General features: G+C 39.4%; 1 protein-coding gene across 1 annotated transcript; it reads left to right on the forward strand.

The window, feature by feature from the left end:
• The first annotated feature begins 1,337 nt into the window (after positions 1–1,337).
• dctn2 (dynactin 2 (p50)) lies at positions 1,338–19,024 on the forward strand. The gene is made up of 14 exons (XM_017479978.3): positions 1,338–1,525; positions 2,343–2,411; positions 9,705–9,801; positions 9,906–9,967; positions 10,060–10,158; positions 12,930–13,090; positions 13,385–13,535; positions 13,645–13,710; positions 14,365–14,403; positions 14,507–14,584; positions 14,807–14,878; positions 15,605–15,707; positions 18,140–18,231; positions 18,315–19,024. Exons 1-14 carry the CDS (start codon positions 1,490–1,492, stop codon positions 18,399–18,401), a joined length of 1,212 nt encoding a protein of 403 aa, XP_017335467.1. The 5' UTR covers positions 1,338–1,489; the 3' UTR covers positions 18,402–19,024.
• The last annotated feature ends 50 nt before the right edge of the window (positions 19,025–19,074 follow it).

Here is a 19,074-nt window from a genome sequence, read left to right on the forward strand (position 1 = left end):
GATGAGCCTCCTGAGATGAGACACATATTGCAACTGATCCTATCTCTTCTGTGTTCCACCAAGTCACTCAGGAGGGAAACCTTGAGCGTGAGCAGAAAGAGGACGATAGTCTGAGGCACTGCTGGGGCCAGGTGCGCATGATCGATGGCATCGACCAGCACCCAGAGCAGCAGCTCCCAGACACCTACTTTATGGTATCCAATGGGCTCCTCTACTACTGGACAGAGTGCCGGGGACAGCCATGTGACCTCCTGGTGGTTCCATGCTCCAAGATGCAGTCCCTGATGCACCTGGCCCACAGCCACCCACTCGGCGGCCACGTGAAGCCCCACATCACCCTGGCCAAGCTATGAAATCCGTTCCTTTGTCCCGGTATGGATGCCCACATCTGTGCCTTCCGCAAGCAGTGCCCTCACTGCCAGCGAATCGCACCTCAGAAGCTTCTGCCCGCACCCCTCATCCCCTCCTCATTATCGCCGTCCCTTTTGAGAGGGTGGGCATGGATCTAGTAGGGCGCTTCCAAAGTCCACCTGGGGCCACTAATACATACTGGTGATCCTGGATTACACCACCAGGTACCCTGAGGCCATCCTGCTGTGTAAACCCACCTCCCAGGACAAGGAACTGGAGCTCCTGTTTAGCCACGTGGGGATCCCCAAAGACATCCTGACTAACCAAGGTACATCGTTTGTGTCAAGATTAATGGGTGATCTGTGTCAGCTGTTGCAGGTGAAAGAGCTGCGAACCTCTGTCTACCACCTCCAGATCTTCTGGTGGAGCGGTTTAATCAGACGCTCAAAAGGATGCTCGGACAGTTGGTGGACGAGGATGGCCAGAACTGGGACCTCCTTCTCCCTTACGTTCTTTTCACTGCCTAGGAGATGCCTCAAATTTCCACAGGATTCACGCCCTTCGAGCTTCTCTTTGGACGGTGCCCTCAAGGACTGTTAGACGTAGCATGGGAAGCCTGGGAAGAACAGCCCTCCCCATTCCGCTCCTTGGACGATACATCAACCAGGTCACCACCATAGTGTGCAAACACATGGAGGCCTCACAGCGAGAACAGCAGCAGGCCTACAACCGCCCAGCACAGTATTTCAGCCCGGTGATCAGGTGCTCCTGCTGCTCCCAAACACTGCCTGTAAATTCCTAACCCGCTGGCAAGGCACAGTCTTTGAGAGGGTCTGCCCAGTTAACTACCGGCTGCAACAGCCTGGTAAGTGCACTGACACACAAATATACCAGTACTGACTGATCATTTTTTATTATTATTATTGTGTGTGTGTGTGTGCGCGCGCGAGCGAATGTTTTCTTTTACTTTTCAGAGACCTGGCAACCCTGCCGCTGGGTTCACGCCTGACGTTTGCACTGTTGTCAGCAGCTTGCAAGTCACCGAGGCGGCTCGCGTTAGTTTCTTTTCAAACTGGAAATTCTGTAACAAAAAATATCAGATACTCGGTAGGATTGTGCTCTATTTATCTGTGTGCTAATGGCCGACCCGAAGTACGCCAACCTGCCGGGCATCGTAAGTTTCTGTAATTCATATATAGCATGCTAGCGACAGTCAGAAGCTAGTTAGCCACACAATATTCATATTAGCGCCTTGCAGCTAAACTCACTGCTAGCTATATAGTGTTATGCGGATAGCGTTTTCTTTCTTTCTTTTAAAGAAATGCGCTTTTACAATAACACATCGTTTTGGAGATTATTTTACAGACATTATTTGGCTAATGGCTGATACAGTTAAAGAGAGAGGCAGCCGAGTGAACTCGTAAACACAACACCGAAAAAGCCGGCTAATGTCCATGATCATATTATTACCACCAATAATAATAATAATAATAATAATAATAATAATAATAATGTCATCCTCCTCAGCTGTTAATACAAAGAAGAAAAGCTAGCTAGAAAAGTGATGGAACGGTCCTGTGATGTTTTAGCGAACATATTTACAGCCTGCTACGTGACGTTAGATATCTAGGGGTTGTTTATGTTACACGTTAGCTAGCTAGCATGATGATTCATTTTAAGCGTAGTTTTATTTCACTGGCTTAGTAGAGAGGAGGGACAGTGTCAGGACTGGTGCTTAAGTTTGTAATAAAACATACAGTGAAGCAAAAATCCGTCATTTCATTGCTGTGCGTGTTGTGAATGTGTGTATGGCAGTTGTCCTGTACTTCTCCGTCCATTTTGTAGAAGGGCGTCGGCCTGCAGTGTCCAGTACACTATCAGCTACTGTTAAGCGCTTCATGCTCAGCTTTTTCTCCGGCACCGAGACCCGTGTCCGGGCAGTGTGTTCATCCTGTTTGTGTGTGAACATTATTGTGGTCATGTGTCCACAGGCCTCTAACGAGCCGGATGTGTATGAGACCAGCGACCTGCCTGAGGACGACCAGGCGCAGTTTGAGTCGGTGAGTTGCTCCACACATGGACTTCTCACAATGCATTTCTTGGGGGGGGGTAATTTTGTTTTGTTTTTTTTTTTTTTTTTTTGGGTGTGAGCATTCCGACCAGTGACTGTATCTATACAGAAGAAAAGTTTGTATTCCCGTACAACAAAATTAAAAAGACAAAAACGTTAATTTTATCCTGATATGTTGGGGATGGACCGGCCACAAAGAAGTTCTGTGTGGGTCATTTTCATTCTCACGCTCTATCTCGTGATGTGTCGGTTCATGAACGATTCGTTCATTTAGAACGGATCTTTAATATGACTCAGGAACAACGAGTTGTCTCAGAGAGAGAGAGAGAGAGAGCGCGCGATTAGTTAATTTTGTGTCGACCGCACGTGCGCTGCAACATCCCCATAGGTTCTGTACCGGAAACAGAAATGATTAGTTCACCTCTCGAGTCTTCGGGTTCGAGTCGCTCGTTCATCACGTCACAGCTCCTTTGGCTGAATGCAGTGGGGCTGGGACGTGATGACCGAATGACTCGAGAGCTGAACTAATCATTTCTGTTTCTGGTATTGCATGGTGTATTTCCTATGGGGCGAACAAATGACTCGAACCCAAAGACTTGAGATGTGAATTTAATCATTTCTGTTTCCGGGGAACAGACGTGACAAAAGAACAACTCGGATCAGGAGGTGAGGTGAACTAACAGACTGTATAGCTTGAAGAGCCAGCTAAGCAATTAATTAATCATTTATGTTTCTCGTAATTTGGCCTTGGTTGCATTAGCCTATAGTTTATTTTTATTCCAAATGTGGTCAACGTTTGCGTAAGTACTAGATGTCTTGGGGAATTTAACATGTAACATTTTAATTATATTCTGCTGAAATGAACAAAATGATTCAGAAAATGATTCATTCATTTTGCTGAACGAGATTCAAAGATCCGAGTCTGTAAAATGATCCGATCTTCACATCACTATCTCTCTCAGTGTAGGCCTCCACTTAAAGGGGTAGTTCACCCAAAAATGAAAATTCTGTCCTCAATTACTCACGCTCATGTCGTTCCAAACCCATAATACTTTCGTTCATCTTCGGAACAGAAATGAAGACATTTTTAACGAATCCCGGGAGATTTCTGTCCCTCCATTTACAGTCCAAGTAACCAAAACTTTCAAGCTCCCAAAAGTTCATAAAGGAATCGTAAAAGTAATCCGTGTAACTCCAGTGTTTTAATCCCAGTTTTATGAAATGATACGAATGCTTTGTGTGCGCAAATACACTAAAATTAAGTAAGTTTTTCTTCCCAAAATATCTTCACTTACACATAGCGCTCCGATGCACGTTTGTGAAAGAACACGCGTTGTGTTGACAAGAGAGCAGGCAATAAAACGTAAGGCCGTATTTATCTTGAAATCTGCAAACATATTTGTTACAAAGGTTGTTCTGTGTGACTCAGTTTGTCTGCTCTCGCGATACAAATGTACCCGGAAGCGTTGCACTGTTTACAGCAGAGGAAGAGGGACACTGTACACAAACTGAGTCACATAGAACAATCTTAAAACTTAAAATCCCTAACCCTTGAGCAGCAGCAACAACAACAATGGCAACCAAACGCTTCTGATAACTGGAGATCAGTCTTTCACAGCGCTGTGGTGGAATTTTGGCTCACTCTTCTTTGCAGAACTGCTTTAGTTCAGCCACACTGGAGGGTTTTCAAGCTGTCTGTTTAAGCTCCTGCCACAGCATCTTACTTGGTTCAAGTCAGGACTTTGACTAGACCACTCCAAAACTTTAATTTAACTTTTTTACTTATTTATTTATTGTTATAATTTTTTTTAATTAGCCATTCAGAGGTGGACTTAGTCCTATGCTTTGGATTATTGTCTTGCTGCATAATCTAGTTGCGCTTGAGTTTCAACCTAGAAACTGAAAACCGGACATTCTCCTTTAGGATTTTCTGGTGGAGAGCAGAATTCATGTTTTCCCTCAATTAAAAGATTGTGGAAGGCGTTTTGCTAAAAAAGTGTTAGTTTCCCCATATGTGTGGGGACTTTTGGGACACCCGTACATTGGACCTAACACAGTTCCATCATAATACTAGTTGAGGCACTTTCATTTGGACAAATTGTTATTTTGAACACAGGGCACCACTTTAAAGCAAATTCCTGAGCTGATATTTTTTGTTCGAAAGACATTTAGTGTGTTTGATTTCTTAGAATTTTCCTTTATTATATCAAGTCAAAAATCGGCAAATAGTTTATGTTAAGATATTAATAGTGAACAATTTCTGTCTGAACTCTGCCAGATTTTATACACTACCTTCTTAAAGTCATGTCCTGAGACATGAAGCAAAAAAACTGACTCCTTATATTCTCTCTCTCTTTTTTTTTTTTTTTTTTCTTTTTTCTTTCTTTTTTTTTTTTTTGGATGAATTTCATTGAATTGTAAAATGAAGTTATTTCTTTCCTTTTATATCCAAAACTCGTGGGGCATGAAATCTTTTGCACTCTGTGTATACAGTCTTTGATCCTGGCCTTTTCATATGAGTATTAATGAGAGTTACTGATGACTCAATACCCAGAGCAGAAAAAAAAAAAAGTTTAGCAAAATAAATTAAGCCAACTTTGTCGCATCAAAAGTTCACCACTGTGCTGTTAATATATTGATTGCATGTGCATATAAAATAACACATTATTGATCCCAAGGGGAAATAAGAGCAATTACATATAGCATATAATAATTACAACTAATTATTACAAAGTGCTTTTTATCAGTCTTGTGCATCCCAAGATCTTTTGATCTAATGGTTTTATTAGAGTTGGGCTAATTGCTGACACACTGTTAACATAATAGTGCTTTACCTTCCCTGTCACAACACCTTCTCTCCTTGTTATGAACCACTTCGGACACTAGTTTGTGCAAGTAAGATGCCCTCCTTTTTCTCCAGGAGTAAATGCATGGGTTGGACTCTTGCTCCCTTTCTCCTTGGTTCCAATCAGAAACAATCATATCCTAGAGCTGTGGGACCTTCTGATTTTTTTTTTTCCCTGATTTGGCATCTGTCTTGATTTGATTAGATTTTTTTTTTCTTCTTAATGTAAGCATGGGATAGGTTTGAACCGCTAATGGGCTGGACTGGAGGACATCCCATAGAGCCACCAAGGCAAAATTTTCCTACCATTGCAATTTTGAGATATTTTCATAGAGATATGGTAGCTTGAGATCACACTAGCTATATACTAAATCTCAGACCAAATGCTTTTCATGGAGCATGAAATAGAGTGCGCCTGCATGCACACACATTGCTTTAATGGACTGTCACTCCTTTTCCACCAACACAATCTCGATCTTGCACCTGGTGTTGGTTTCCAGCAGTTCAAGCGCCAATGCATTATCAAAATGTGAGTTTTGATAAGTGGGGTAATAATAAGAGCAACTGTGGAGGATTGTGCAAGTTTTACTTCTGGTTTTGAGAATTTAATTCATCTACAGTAAAATTCTTCAGTGCCACAAAAAGCCATGATTTATATCATATGATTAAAGATCTTTTTCAGGGGTGGACAAATGATAAATTCATTAGCTAGTTAACAATTCAAGTAAAAGTTCCAGTGTGCTGCCCAGTCCCATGTTTTGGATGCCTAGAAACTAACTGACCAGGTTAAAATGTGGTAGATACTGTAAAGTAACAATGTATGGTGAGCTAGCTACAGTAGTTAAGTTGGAAAAGATGGATCATTATCCAGTTCTAGCAGAGTTTCTAATGTAGCATAGCATCATGTTTGCGGGCTTGGTAAAAAGTCAGCAAGATGTTGATTAGAGGTCGACCAATAGTGGATTTTATCGATACGGATAACTAAATTGGGCATTACCTGCCAATAACCGATTAATCAAATCATAGCTTTTAAAATTGATACTGAATGAAAATATAACACTCAAAGTAAAATATTGCACTTTATTCCAAAAATAAACAGTACTGACTGTACCATGAAAATGTCCTGTACTTTTTTAAATAAAACTTACTGACTGTTAATACATATGAAAGTTAATAAAATATATATGTCCAAACTGTAAAAATAGACATCCAAAATAAAAACAAATAACACAACAAAATTAGTCAGCGATAGTTTTTTTTACACCTCTAGAGGCCGCTGTCCTACTCTATAATGACAGCAGCCGCTCCCGCAAAGGAGGCAACCAGGAAAAACTCAGTGTGGATTTTTTGCCGTCCCAATAGTCCGTTATAGGTGCTCAAACCACTCAATCGGTTGACCTCTATCGTTGATTTAAGGTTTTGTCTATGAGTGGTGATCTATCCTCGCGTTTCACGTAAATACTGTTATGTCTGGTGTCTTTTTCTTGACAGGTGACACTAGTAAGCAGGAGAGAAATGTTTTGCTTTTCGTTAATCTTTATTTTCAACATACTTCGTGTTCCTGCCAAAAGGCCATCCATCATCCATGCATGATTATTAATTTGCCCCGTAATTTTAGATTTTTCTACCATCAGACCGTCAGATTATGCCACAAGCTGATGTGTGTAGTGAGGCAGGCTTTGGGATTTCAAACACATGCCCTTTAGTTTCAGCATCAAGGTGTGTTGCATCTTCGAATTATGAAGCACATTTAGTTTAAACGTGCCAAATGGAAAGCTTCGTTTTGCAAAAGTCTGCCAGGCAACTATGAATGAAAAAAATATTAATAGCCTGGATACTAAACTCAGATTCCTGAGCTACTGATTTGTCCACCCCTGGATTTTTTTTTTCTTTTTTTTAATTATTATTGTTGTTCTTTTTTTTTTATTATTAATCTAAGTGTAGCTTTTCAAAGTTTTGCAAGCATTAGCAACATAGCTCTCAACATTTTAATCTGTTGCAATCACTACTAAAATGGTTTCTTCCTTCCAGCTGTGATTCATAGTAATTTTCCAGTTTTCAGCACTGTTTGAACACTATTTTTCCAACTCTCCTACAATGGTATATACAGAGCAGTTATTTGAATAACTTCAGCTCCTTGAGCCACAAAATACCGCCGGCCTTGAGTGTTTGATGTACCTCGTTGTTGGTTTGAGATCAGTAACACAGTGTTTTGACTCTGGAACCGGACCAGTTGTTCTGGCAGAAAACTGTGGTGGAAAAGTGTGGAACAGATCCAAATCAGGCACCTTGTCAGTAGAAAAGTGATGAAGTAACTGCTGTGTGCCTCCAGTGTGAGCTCCATATGTGTGGAACACCTGCTGTTTCTCTGATCTGAAGGAGAAGGTGCCTCAGCCCTTTCATCCTTCACCTTCAGGCTGAGAGAGAAACTCTCCTGCACAGCTGTCTGAATCGCTTGTCTCCTAACCTACATCGACCACAACGTGCGGCCCATGTTTTCCCACTCTAACTCAGTCCGGTTTGTGACCTGCAGTGTTGTCTAAAAATTGAGCATAAACTCAAACACAGCTTTGCTGTGAGAAGCTTTTGAAATGATTGTCTTATGGCCTTGTGGGGTCGGGAAAGAGAGATAGACTGATTGAATAGACAGCACAACGGGTGCTTACAACCAGCCCTTTGGTGTTTTTTTTTTTTTTTTTTTGCCTTTTCCACCAGCTCCTGTTGTGCATGTCATGTGATAACCACATTAATATGTCTCTCTCTTTCTCTTGCTCTTTCCTTCTCTCTCTCTCTCTCTCTCTCTCTCTCTCTCTCTCTCTCTCCTTTGTGTCTTGCTCCTCCTTTACTTCTACCCCCTCTAACTCTCTTTGGGAACCCAAGGAGCTGGTAAGAGCTTATGTGATTTCCCCCTAACATCACTTCTCCCATCTAATCATAATCAACCCCTTGTCTGTTTTAAATGGACTTTGTGTTTGACTGAGTGTTTTGCCTTGTTGTGCATCTTCCTGTCAGTATAACGTTGTTTACAAATCCAGCGCTAACTAGGCAGCATAGCACTAAACACTGCTTTACCCTGGAAGTAAAAGCCAAAACCCATATAACATCTGTGCAATCACACTCTTCCAGTAGCACACCAGTGCTTTTTCTCTAAGCCATCCGAAATGTGTGTGTGATTCTAATTGCTGCCCATAGTGGGTGTATGAAACTGGATCCAGTAAACCATTTCAGTTGGCTGGCACGTGAATTTACGGAAATAGTTTAACAAACTAACTAAATGAAGCTGGAGGCAGTTAATAAAATCAAAGAATCCAGTTTTGTATTTTGCCCACATCATGCCTTTGTCAAATTGTGTGTGTGTGTGTGTGTGTTTGAGAGTGTGAATAACATTGAATGTGAAGTTGAAATCAACAAATTAATCCTGTGATTGCATTTTTAGATCATTTTAGCATGGCAAACCGATCAAGTTTGCAGTTCTATAGTGATTTCTATAGGCTTAGTGTACACTAGGCCAGTGTGATATAATGATACCATCCCTACATGATATTACGCTGCCGTGATATCCAGTGACGTTTATCGCCGATTACATTACTTATTTTATTACTTTACATACATTCTATTACTTATTTTGTGTAGGAGCGCCATAAAACACTAGAGTAGTCACTCAGAAATACACCAAATACATCTATTTCTCTCCAATAAAATGAGACGGTGCAATCAGCAGATGAATCTGGAATTATTTGTGCTAATAATGTTAACGGTAATGATAATTAGAAAGCGATTAAATCTGTGGGTTTTATTTATTTATTTTACTGGCACTGTCCTGCTTAACACTTTGAGCAGCAGCAAGAGTAAAACATTTGGTTATGTGGACATTAGACAACCAGTCTGTGAAAAGATTCACCATCCCTGATGATTAAAAGCATTTCATCATGAAATTGTATAAAAGGAAAATCACAAGCAGGGGGAAAAAAATCAATATCTCACATGCCAAGTACACATTTGATTTTGTTCATTATTTTTTTCTGCAGTACTTATAGTAATAATGATCACTGACATTTCCGCCTTAATTTCTCAGAAACATTGCATGTACAACATGTTTTTAAAAGCCTGCATGTGTCATACTGTACGTGTTATATATTTTGGACCTTTTTTTTTTTTTTTTTTTTACATCTGGCATTAAAAAGCAAACTGCTTGTGTAAGAATATTAATCTTGGTTGAGTGTAAACCAGGAGTAGTGTAAAACATGTTTAAAAAAAAAATAAATAACTGCTTGACCATTACTGGAACCGTTAGCATGCACATAAATTAAAGGTTAGTTACAGCTGCAAGCAGTTATTGCCATTTAAATACCATTTTAATCTCAGGTGTAAAAAGCAGCCTCAGATGTTCCGACTTGTAAAGCAGCTGTTAACATGTTTTCCTCATCCCTCTAACAGGAAGAGCTGTGCAGTGACAGTGTGGAGCGGATTGTTGTCAATCCCAACGCTGCCTACGACAAGTTCAAAGACAAGCGTGTCGGCACTAAGGGCCTGGGTGAGTACAGTGACTGCTGGGTGTATATATCTGATTTGTTCTGTGAAGTGTTAGTGCTTGTGTTCCTTGTCTGGGTCTCATTACTGTGAGCTGAACATTTACAGATTTCTCGGACCGCATCAGCAAGAGTCGCAGAGTCGGCTATGAGTCTGGAGACTATGAGCTTGTGAGTTCTCCCTCAGGTTCCCTGTTAGGCATATGCCAGTCGAAGTGTTTGGTTTAATGAGTCCCTCCACCTTTCTCTCCATCTCCCTCTAGCTGGGTGAAGGGTGCGGGGTTAAGGAGACTCCTCAGCAGAAGTACCAGCGGCTCGTTAATGAGATTCAGGAGCTCACAGAGGAAGTGGAACACATTCAGGTTAGGGAGCACTACACACAGACGCTCTCTTCATCCTCTTTTTTAATTTTTAGTTTTATTTCAGCCGTTCTAACTTTAGATGAGTCATCGCTAAATGTTATTCAGTCATTTTGTTACTGACTCTTCTGAACCAGAAATCATATCTGCTCATTTTTTAAGGACATTAAATACAAACACTTAAACCAATCAAGGAATGAAGTAGCAGGCATCATCCAGCTGTCTTCTCAGCAAACTGACACTGATGGTGTTTTAGTTGTTTTTAGTTTTTTAAATATTTCAACCTGGAAGATGTAGTGAAATTACATGCTTTTATAATGATTAGTCCTGTAAACAAAAACAGTTACTCTGCCTAGGCAGATATACAGGTGACTAATTCCCTACATACTAAATGCTGTGAATAAATAGACTACGCTACTTGGTTCTATCAGTAGAGCAAAAATACTAGCAACTAAGAGATGTTACGCAGCTTAGTTGCACATTTATAAAATATACCATAAAAAAATAATTGTGCTGCAAAATGCGTGGAGCATTAACGCGACTTAACAGAATGATAATAATATTCATATTTCATTTTTATTTTCTTTTTTTCTTTTCCTAAGAAAACTTAAGACATTTAGAAGGACACATTTTGATTTGTTTGAATACTTTGGGAGTTTCATTTAAGTGATCAGTAGCACACTTTCTCTTAATTGCTGGAATTTTTATTCTATCGATTGAACGAGTACCATAGTCTGCTTATTCAGTGCTAGGCTGGGGAAGTGCATGGTTAAACATGGTTTATTGTTTAAGGCGCGAGTATTTAAATACTGAAATCATATGTCGACAAGAATCAGTGAAGGGGGGGGATATATATATATATATATATATATAAAGAAAAGCTCTGGCAATATTTTGATGCAGAGAGTACCACTGTCATGTTGTACAAGTTCCAGGTATACACTGTGACTAAAAATGTCCCTGAAGCGTGAAGAATTTAAGTGATTGTTTCAGTTCACCTTTGTAGTAAATATAGGTTAACATGAAAATATCTGATTTGACCTAATTATAAATAACCATTGGCACTGTGATCATGTTAAGTGTGGTACTCTAGTGCCGTGGTTCTCAACCTCTGAAAGTGGTTGTTGCGCCTATCGACAAATCTAGCGACTTTTATGGACAGACTTTAGCGACTTTCTAAAAATCACCAGTACTGTCCTGCAAGCGTGAGGTCTTGCTTTCCCGCTGCACTCACACCTCTCTCTGCGTCTGCTCTGTTCAGTGAGAGGCTGAGAGCCGGAGATTTAACAACGTCATGGATAACGAGACGCGCCCTTTGTCCCGATTTACATCATTCATGTACGAATGTTTTTAAAACGCAAGATGAATGTAATGCAACATGTTTTACATGTAAAATAGTCCACGTTATTACAGCCTAGTTCTCTTGTTCAAAGTAGTTCTAGTGTTCAGAAACATTTTTGATCATTCATGTTCCATACCTGTCCGTTATATAGTTTAATAAGTTATTTAAAAAAATCCAAAAGGTTATGAGAAGTAAATTTAAGAAGTACAAAAAACAGTTTTTATATATATATATATATATATATATATATATATATATATATATATATATATATATATATATATATATAATATATGTATTATATAGAATATATGTATTATATAGAATATAATATTATATATGTAATATATATATGTAATATATGTTTTATATATATATATATGTTTATATATATTATATATATATATATATATATATATATAATATATATATATATATATATATATATATATATATATATATATATATATATATATATATGTTTATATATATATATATTTTTTTTTTTTTAAATCGACATCAGAGAGCATACTGTGACAGTACAGCTACAGGCTTGAATATCTAGCTGACATGAGCAAAGCTTTTGCTTTTGCTAAAATGTTTTGGTTTTTTTTTCTTTCTCTTTTTGTTATTTCTCTGTATTATGTCTGTCAAACACAAACAGCGGGGACGTTTAGTTTTAGTGGAAAGCGATACCTGATGAAGCCATATGAAATACTCCGTTACACCATCTTCTGGCTGTTAACCCGAATAGCTGTTCAATAATTCTTTCGGTTATCTGAATAATAAAATGAAATTAAGCAGAAGGTACATACCTATGCCGATATAAATAAATAAATAAATATATATATATATATATATATATATATATATATATATATATATATATATATATATATATATATATATATATATATATATATATATATATATATATATATATATATATATACCCATGTCCTCCCCCTGCAACACTGAATCATCTATTTCAAACATTACATCTTTATAAAGTCTGTAGTTTTATTTTGCAGGATACTGCAGCTGTGAATCAGCCACTTTTAATTTTTCAAGTACCAAGGAGCCATGGAGTTCAGTAGCTACAGTAGAGTAATAAAAATGACATCTGAGCATCTACCACCAGCTTTCCAGAGATCCCTCTCTTGTTGTTGGACTACACTTAATCTGTGTTCATATTCGTTGTCCTCTGAAATGTCTGGGAAGGTGTTCAGGCAGACAGGCCATTTGAAATGTACAGTAGCTATAAGTTATGTTAGGTGACTGGACTTGTGATATCATCTGGAAATAATTAAGGCCTTCACATGAGTTACTCACTGTCATTCTGAACAAGTAAATCCTTAATTTATTTTTTGGATAGGGTGAGGTGGAGCACTTAACATTTATTGGCTGTGTGTGTGTGTGTCCGTCCCTTCAGACCAGTACTAAAGAGAGCAGTGCAGAGGAGCGCCTAACGCCGGTGGTTCTGGCTCAGCAGGCGGCCCAGCTCAAACAGCAGTTGGTCTCAGCCCACCTGGACTCCTTGCTGGGCCCAAATGCCCACATCAACTTGGCTGACCCAGATGGAGCTCTTGCCAAGTAAGGAACATATGGAGAATGGTCTGTAATGAGACTAGATGACACATTTTTCTGCTGATATTGGATCAATGTTCTCTGTGCAGTGTGTCCTTTTAGCCAGTGCTGCAGGATGAGCTAAACTACTCCCAAAACAAAGAGATTAACAACCATGAGAACAGTACAGAGTGTTCCTGAAGTTTTGAGAAAGAGAGAAATTGAGTGCATGAAACAGGGACACAGTTTCTACTTTATTAAATACAATCACTCTGTGTGTGTGTGTGTGTGTGTGTGTGTGTGTGTGTGTGTGTGTGTTAGGCGGTTGATGACTCAGTTGGAAGTGGCACGGGGTGTGCGTAGCACTGCTGGGGGAGAGGGGAAATCAGCAGCACCCAAAGGCCCGGATGGAGTTGTGCTGTATGAACTCCACAGCCGGCCTGAACACGAGAAGTTCACCGAGTCTGCCAAGGTACAAATGCGTTTTTCTAAACATAGTTGCCTCATTTTTCTTAAGCTTATTCGGGACAAAGTAAAGTAATTGCAGTTACTGACCTTGTCCTCTGTCTTTGTGTCTGTAGATCGCGGAGTTGGAGAGGAGGTTGGCGGACCTGGAGACTGCAGTAGGTTCTGGATTAGATAAGCAGGTACGTTTACTTGCCTACACTTTCTCATTCTCCTCAGTCAGATTAAACTTATGTTTGTAATAATCATCCGTCTCCGAGTTAAATCTAGGAACAACTTTGCGTTACCTTGGAATTAAATCGACTAGTGACACCTACTGTGTTTGTGGATCAGAGGAACATATTTGCGTAGTGGCCCTGAAAAATCCTTCACATGGTGAAATTTTGGCACTTACTACTAGGCTTTCTTGTTTTTGTTTCTATTTTACTTTCAATCACAACTGAAAGGGACAAAAGTTTGGTCAAAAAGTGAGAATTGCACTTAAAGAATCCATTCAGACTGCGCGGTAGATGTCTTGACAGCACCACCCGTTTACAAACTGAGTTGATCAGGCTGAAGTACTTTTCTCTGTGGCACCTGGCCTGACGTTCTCTGTGTAAATAAACCCTTAAACACTCGGGCTCCTTACCTAACATGGTCTTTGTGGGACAGTCTAGGCAGGATTGAAAATGCATGTTTATGGGATCCCAATTGTTTGTTTTTCTGTTTGCTAATATCAGTATGCAGTTGTGCTTTCCCAGTTTTTGGTTCTGACTCAGTACACACTTCACTGTGTGAAGTCGTGAGATCTCGCTAGTTTGTTGAACACTCTTGTGTTTTGGTTGTGTGTACTGCAGGGTCCCCTCAGTGCTGGACTACAAGGTGCCAGTCTAGTGGTGAGTAGCATACTGGTACATCAGTGCTAATGTGTTTGACTGCGCGTCTGCTCCACTTCATGTTCTTGACATTTTTTCTTTTCTTTTCTCTCTGTCTCTGTAGGAGACTATGGAGCTGCTGCAGGCTCGTGTCAGTGCTCTGGATGCTGCCACTCTGGACCAGGTTGAAGCCAGACTACAGGTAAACCTTCTGAGTTTAAGCTTACTGAGAATAAGTAACCGATAGAAGGTTCTGGCAGCAGTTACGATAACACTATAGTAGTACAATCATTACCAGTTTTGCACATTATAGATTAGTATGCAGATCTTTATACAAACATAAACAGAAGCCCTCTTTTGAATCTTTTTGTGATGATGTGTAATGCTCCAAGAAGTAAGTGGAAGTTTTGCTTTCTGCTTGCAGAGTGTTTTGGGGAAGATGAATGAAATAGCAAAACACAAGGCAGCGATTGAAGATGCTGAAACTCAAAACAAGGTGGGCGTACATTCTCACTCAGCATTCGTTTGTGATGCAATTGAGAAAATGTCTGCTGAAATGCACGAAAGTGTGCAGCATTTTGTGCACACATGCCCTGAATGTGCTGTAGTAACTTGAACATCACTCTGTCTCTGTGTACAATGAACGCTGTGTCGTCTGCCGCATTATTAGCTAGTGCATCTGTGTGGTGGACAAGACCATAGTACAACTAGTGTTAAGAAATTTTCCTCTGTGACTGGCTTTCTAAAAGAGAGGGCTAAATTCCAAACTCTTACATCCTATGCAGCTTATGACTAAACTAAAGGCCAAAAATGTTCCTCTTTTCTTATATAGCCAGAATTTGTTTTCTACATTTATAAATTATTTATCTTATTTGAAAACAATTACATTCAGCAAAGAGATTAAGTATTTTTAGTGCACTGTATTTAGTGTAGAAATTTGCAGCAGTCTTTGATTCATATAACTAACGGTGGATCTTCAAGTGCAAATATTTAGTGTCATGCAATAGCTCAAATGTAAAGGTATCCTATTCTCAGTTTGTGTCTCCACTTAAATGTTTACAAACAGAGAAATGGTCAATTTTAAAGGATAAGTTGTTCCATATTTACGATTTAGGTAGGTAGTAAGCTTAGACATATGTTTAGAGTGGAGTTAAAGTGTTTTCGAGTTATTAGGGTGACACTCTTAAATTATACTGCTGGTGCTTGTTTGTCCTCCGTTTAGGTGACACAGCTGTACGATGTGGTGCAGAAGTGGGATGCCATGGCAACCTCCCTCCCTCAGGTGGTCCAGAGACTGATAGCTGTGAAAGAGCTACACGAGCAAGGTAACATCTCTCTTGGGTTTCACATGGTACCATGCCAGTGATGCTTTAGGGAACTCAGGTTTCAGTCATTGGATGCTTTAAGATTTTTTTGTTTTGATTTTTAAAGGGTTCATCAAATCACTCTGCGTCATTATGAGACTTGGGTACGGTTAACATGGTTTTTCTTTTACCTCGAGCTTGTTGCGATTGTGTCCTTCATCACATACCTCTACAGCATAAAGGCCCATTAAGATTGTGCGTGAGGGTCCTGCCTCCACTGACACGCTCGCTTCTTCCCCCTCTCCAGGACTGAACCGCTAACAGTAACGGAGGAATTCCACCGCCGAATGTAGCAAAGTAAAAGTACATTTGTGATTTTAAAATGAGCTCGAGTAAGAGTAGAAGTATGGCCAGTTAAACCTACTCTTAAAAGTAATTTTTTTTTTCTCCCCCAAAAGGTTATTCAATTACATGTAACTAAGTAAATGTAGCACGTTGCTACCCACCTCTATAAATAATTATACATTATCATTTATTTATAAACAAATAATTCCTCTGTACATATACAAATGAGGATGAAGATGTGTTGGGTAAATAGAAAGTAGGAGGTGGAAATGGTGCACATTTTGAACTAGTGTGAATGAAAGTTCTAAATAAATCATTTGCAAAGCCTACAGTTGTGTTCAAATAAATAGCTGTGCTGTTAATAAAAGTGAATAGAAGTGCAAATATTTTTAAATATCTTTTTCTTTCCATATTTCAAATGTAGAATGTGGAAACATTACACATTCAATTCCAAATCAAAGCATTAACAAATTTGATCAAGTCTGCGTTATTCTTTTACAGGAAGCAAAGGAATATTAATCTATTAAAAAAAAAATAGCAGTCAACGTTTCTTTTTCTCTTCAAACTCAAACCCTTATAAACTGAAGACGTTTTTCAGGATTTAACCTCACTTTAAATTACTGAACTAATATTTAGTTGCGTAAGCATTGTTTTTGATAACTGCTATGCATCTGTGTTGCATCGAATCAACCAACTTCTGGTACTAGAGACGGGTATTTCAGCCCAGGTTAATGAAGATGAGTCTTTTATTGATCACATATACATATGCACAGTGAAATTCTTTTCTTCGCATACCCCGGCATGTCACGAAGCTGGGGTCAGAACGCAGGATGCAAATGCCAATTAATGTCACCCCTCTAGTTTTAAATGGGGTTGAGGTCAGGGGATTGAGCTGGCCGCTCCATTATCTCAAATCCTTTTTGTCTGGAACCAAGATGTTGCTCAATTAATTGTGTGTTTGGGGTCGTCATCTTGTTGAAACACCCATTTCAGGGGCATTTCCTCTTCGGTATAGGGCAACGTAATCTCAAGTATTTTGATGTATTCAAACTGATCCATGATCCCTGGTATACGATAAACAGGCCCAACACTGTAATATGAAAAATATCCCTATACCAAGATTTTTGCACCACCATGCTTCACCGTCTTCAGTGTACTGTGGCTTCAATTCAGTACAAGTGGGTCGCCTGACGTACTGTTGATGACGACTGGACCTGAAAAGATGTGATCGACGAGTTCCTTGGCAAATTTGAACCGATTCTGCACCTGCCAGTTGTTTTTTTTCTTCTTTTCAACAACGTTGCTTTACACAGGCTTCTCACTGATAGCTTTGATCAAACGTATTCTGACTGTAACAGTACTTCCAGGCCATTTTAGATCATCACTGATCTTTCTGGAGGTTACTGATTGGCCGTATCTTTGCCATTCTGACTATTCTTCGATCCGTTTTAACAGTAGTTGCTCATTTTCTTCCGTGCTTTTTTTTCAAGCTTTTGTTGCCATTTTAAAGCATTGGAGATGGTTTTAGTTGAGCATCCTGTAATTTGCTGAACAACTTTATACGTTTTCTCTTCTCCAATCAACTTTTCAATCAAATTACGTCATTCCTCCGAACAGTGTTTGGAACGGCCCAAACACTGGCAATATGTGTAAAACGTGTAAAACGTTATAGCAATGTGTAAAACGTTTGCTTCCTTTTTCCTTAATAAAGGACAGTTATTGACGCCTGTTTTTTCACAGGTTAAACGAATTCTTTAGTTAAACTCCACACCCCTTTCAACGAACGAGTCAATTACTCAGAACAAGCGGCGTGCATGTGATGACAGTCTGTTGTTTTTCTGTTACACTACTATATCTACAAGTAAATGATGTGAAATTCAGAAATATCACTACTACTAACAGTGGTTCATCAGGTTGTACTACTATTTTGTTTTTCATTTTTAACACAACTGTATATGCCAATGATACTGTTGGTGTTTAGTCTGAATGGGTTCATGGTCTAAAATGACACACGACCACTAAATTCCACACATTTGGCCCGTGTTAAATTGCTAGTATGACTTGTAATGGCTTGTTTGTGAGAGGAAGTGCCTTTGTGTTTTTCTCAGCCATGCAGTTTGGGCAGCTGCTGGCCCATCTGGACACAACACAGCAGATGATCAACAACTCACTGAAGGACAACAGCACACTGCTCACCCAGGTACTCGCTCTCTTTTGTATTTAGTGACAAGTTTCTCACACGCTTTTTCTGTTCTAACGTGCCTTTATTCCGTTTGTGTTCAGGTGCAGCAGACCATGAAAGAGAACTTGGTTTCGGTAGAAGAGAACTTTGCTGCTTTGGACCAGAGGATGAAGAAACTCTCCAAATAAGATTTTTCTCTCTCAAATGAGCAATGAAGAGCAGGAGGTTGAGGGATGTGGGGAAAAAGATTATCATTTCATACATTTTGATATCCTGTGCTTTGCTCCTTCCATTAAACTTTATTTCCAACATTCTGTGTTAAGGAAAAAGTTTAAAAGAAAGGTTTGACCAAATACACAAACTTGTAGTGATCTTTACTCTGGAGATACGTGTGTATCTCATATCTCAAGCCATTGCCTGAATTCCACTCCCAAATGCTGATGGGGTTTTAAAATAAGGAATTCCAGATTTGTGATTTTTTTTTTCCTGCCATTTTAACTCCATTTGAAAGACCGTGTTTTTGGTTGGCAATTTAGTCCTTATATATATCACTCCCTAAAGGAATAAAATTTACATATGAAGGCCACTGCCTTTGGTCAATGTTAACGGGAGGATGTTTGCTCATTGAGTAAGAAATCATACTGTATTTATACATCTGAGAGTACCTTTAACTAATCACTCTCAGTCGCTTGTAACTCGTATTATGACCGAGATGGATCGGCACAGGTTACTCTGCTTTTGTCATACGCGTAAACTGTTTAAAATATTGTCTTTCTCCAGACGTGAGAATAAATTGAACATGCTTTGAGAAGTGTTGCAGTGTTCCTTTCACACCACTACGTGACCATAGGGCTGACCAAG

The sequence above is a fragment of the Ictalurus punctatus genome, chromosome 11 (assembly GCF_001660625.3).
Source record: "Ictalurus punctatus breed USDA103 chromosome 11, Coco_2.0, whole genome shotgun sequence".
Classification (NCBI taxonomy): Eukaryota; Metazoa; Chordata; class Actinopteri; order Siluriformes; family Ictaluridae; genus Ictalurus; species Ictalurus punctatus.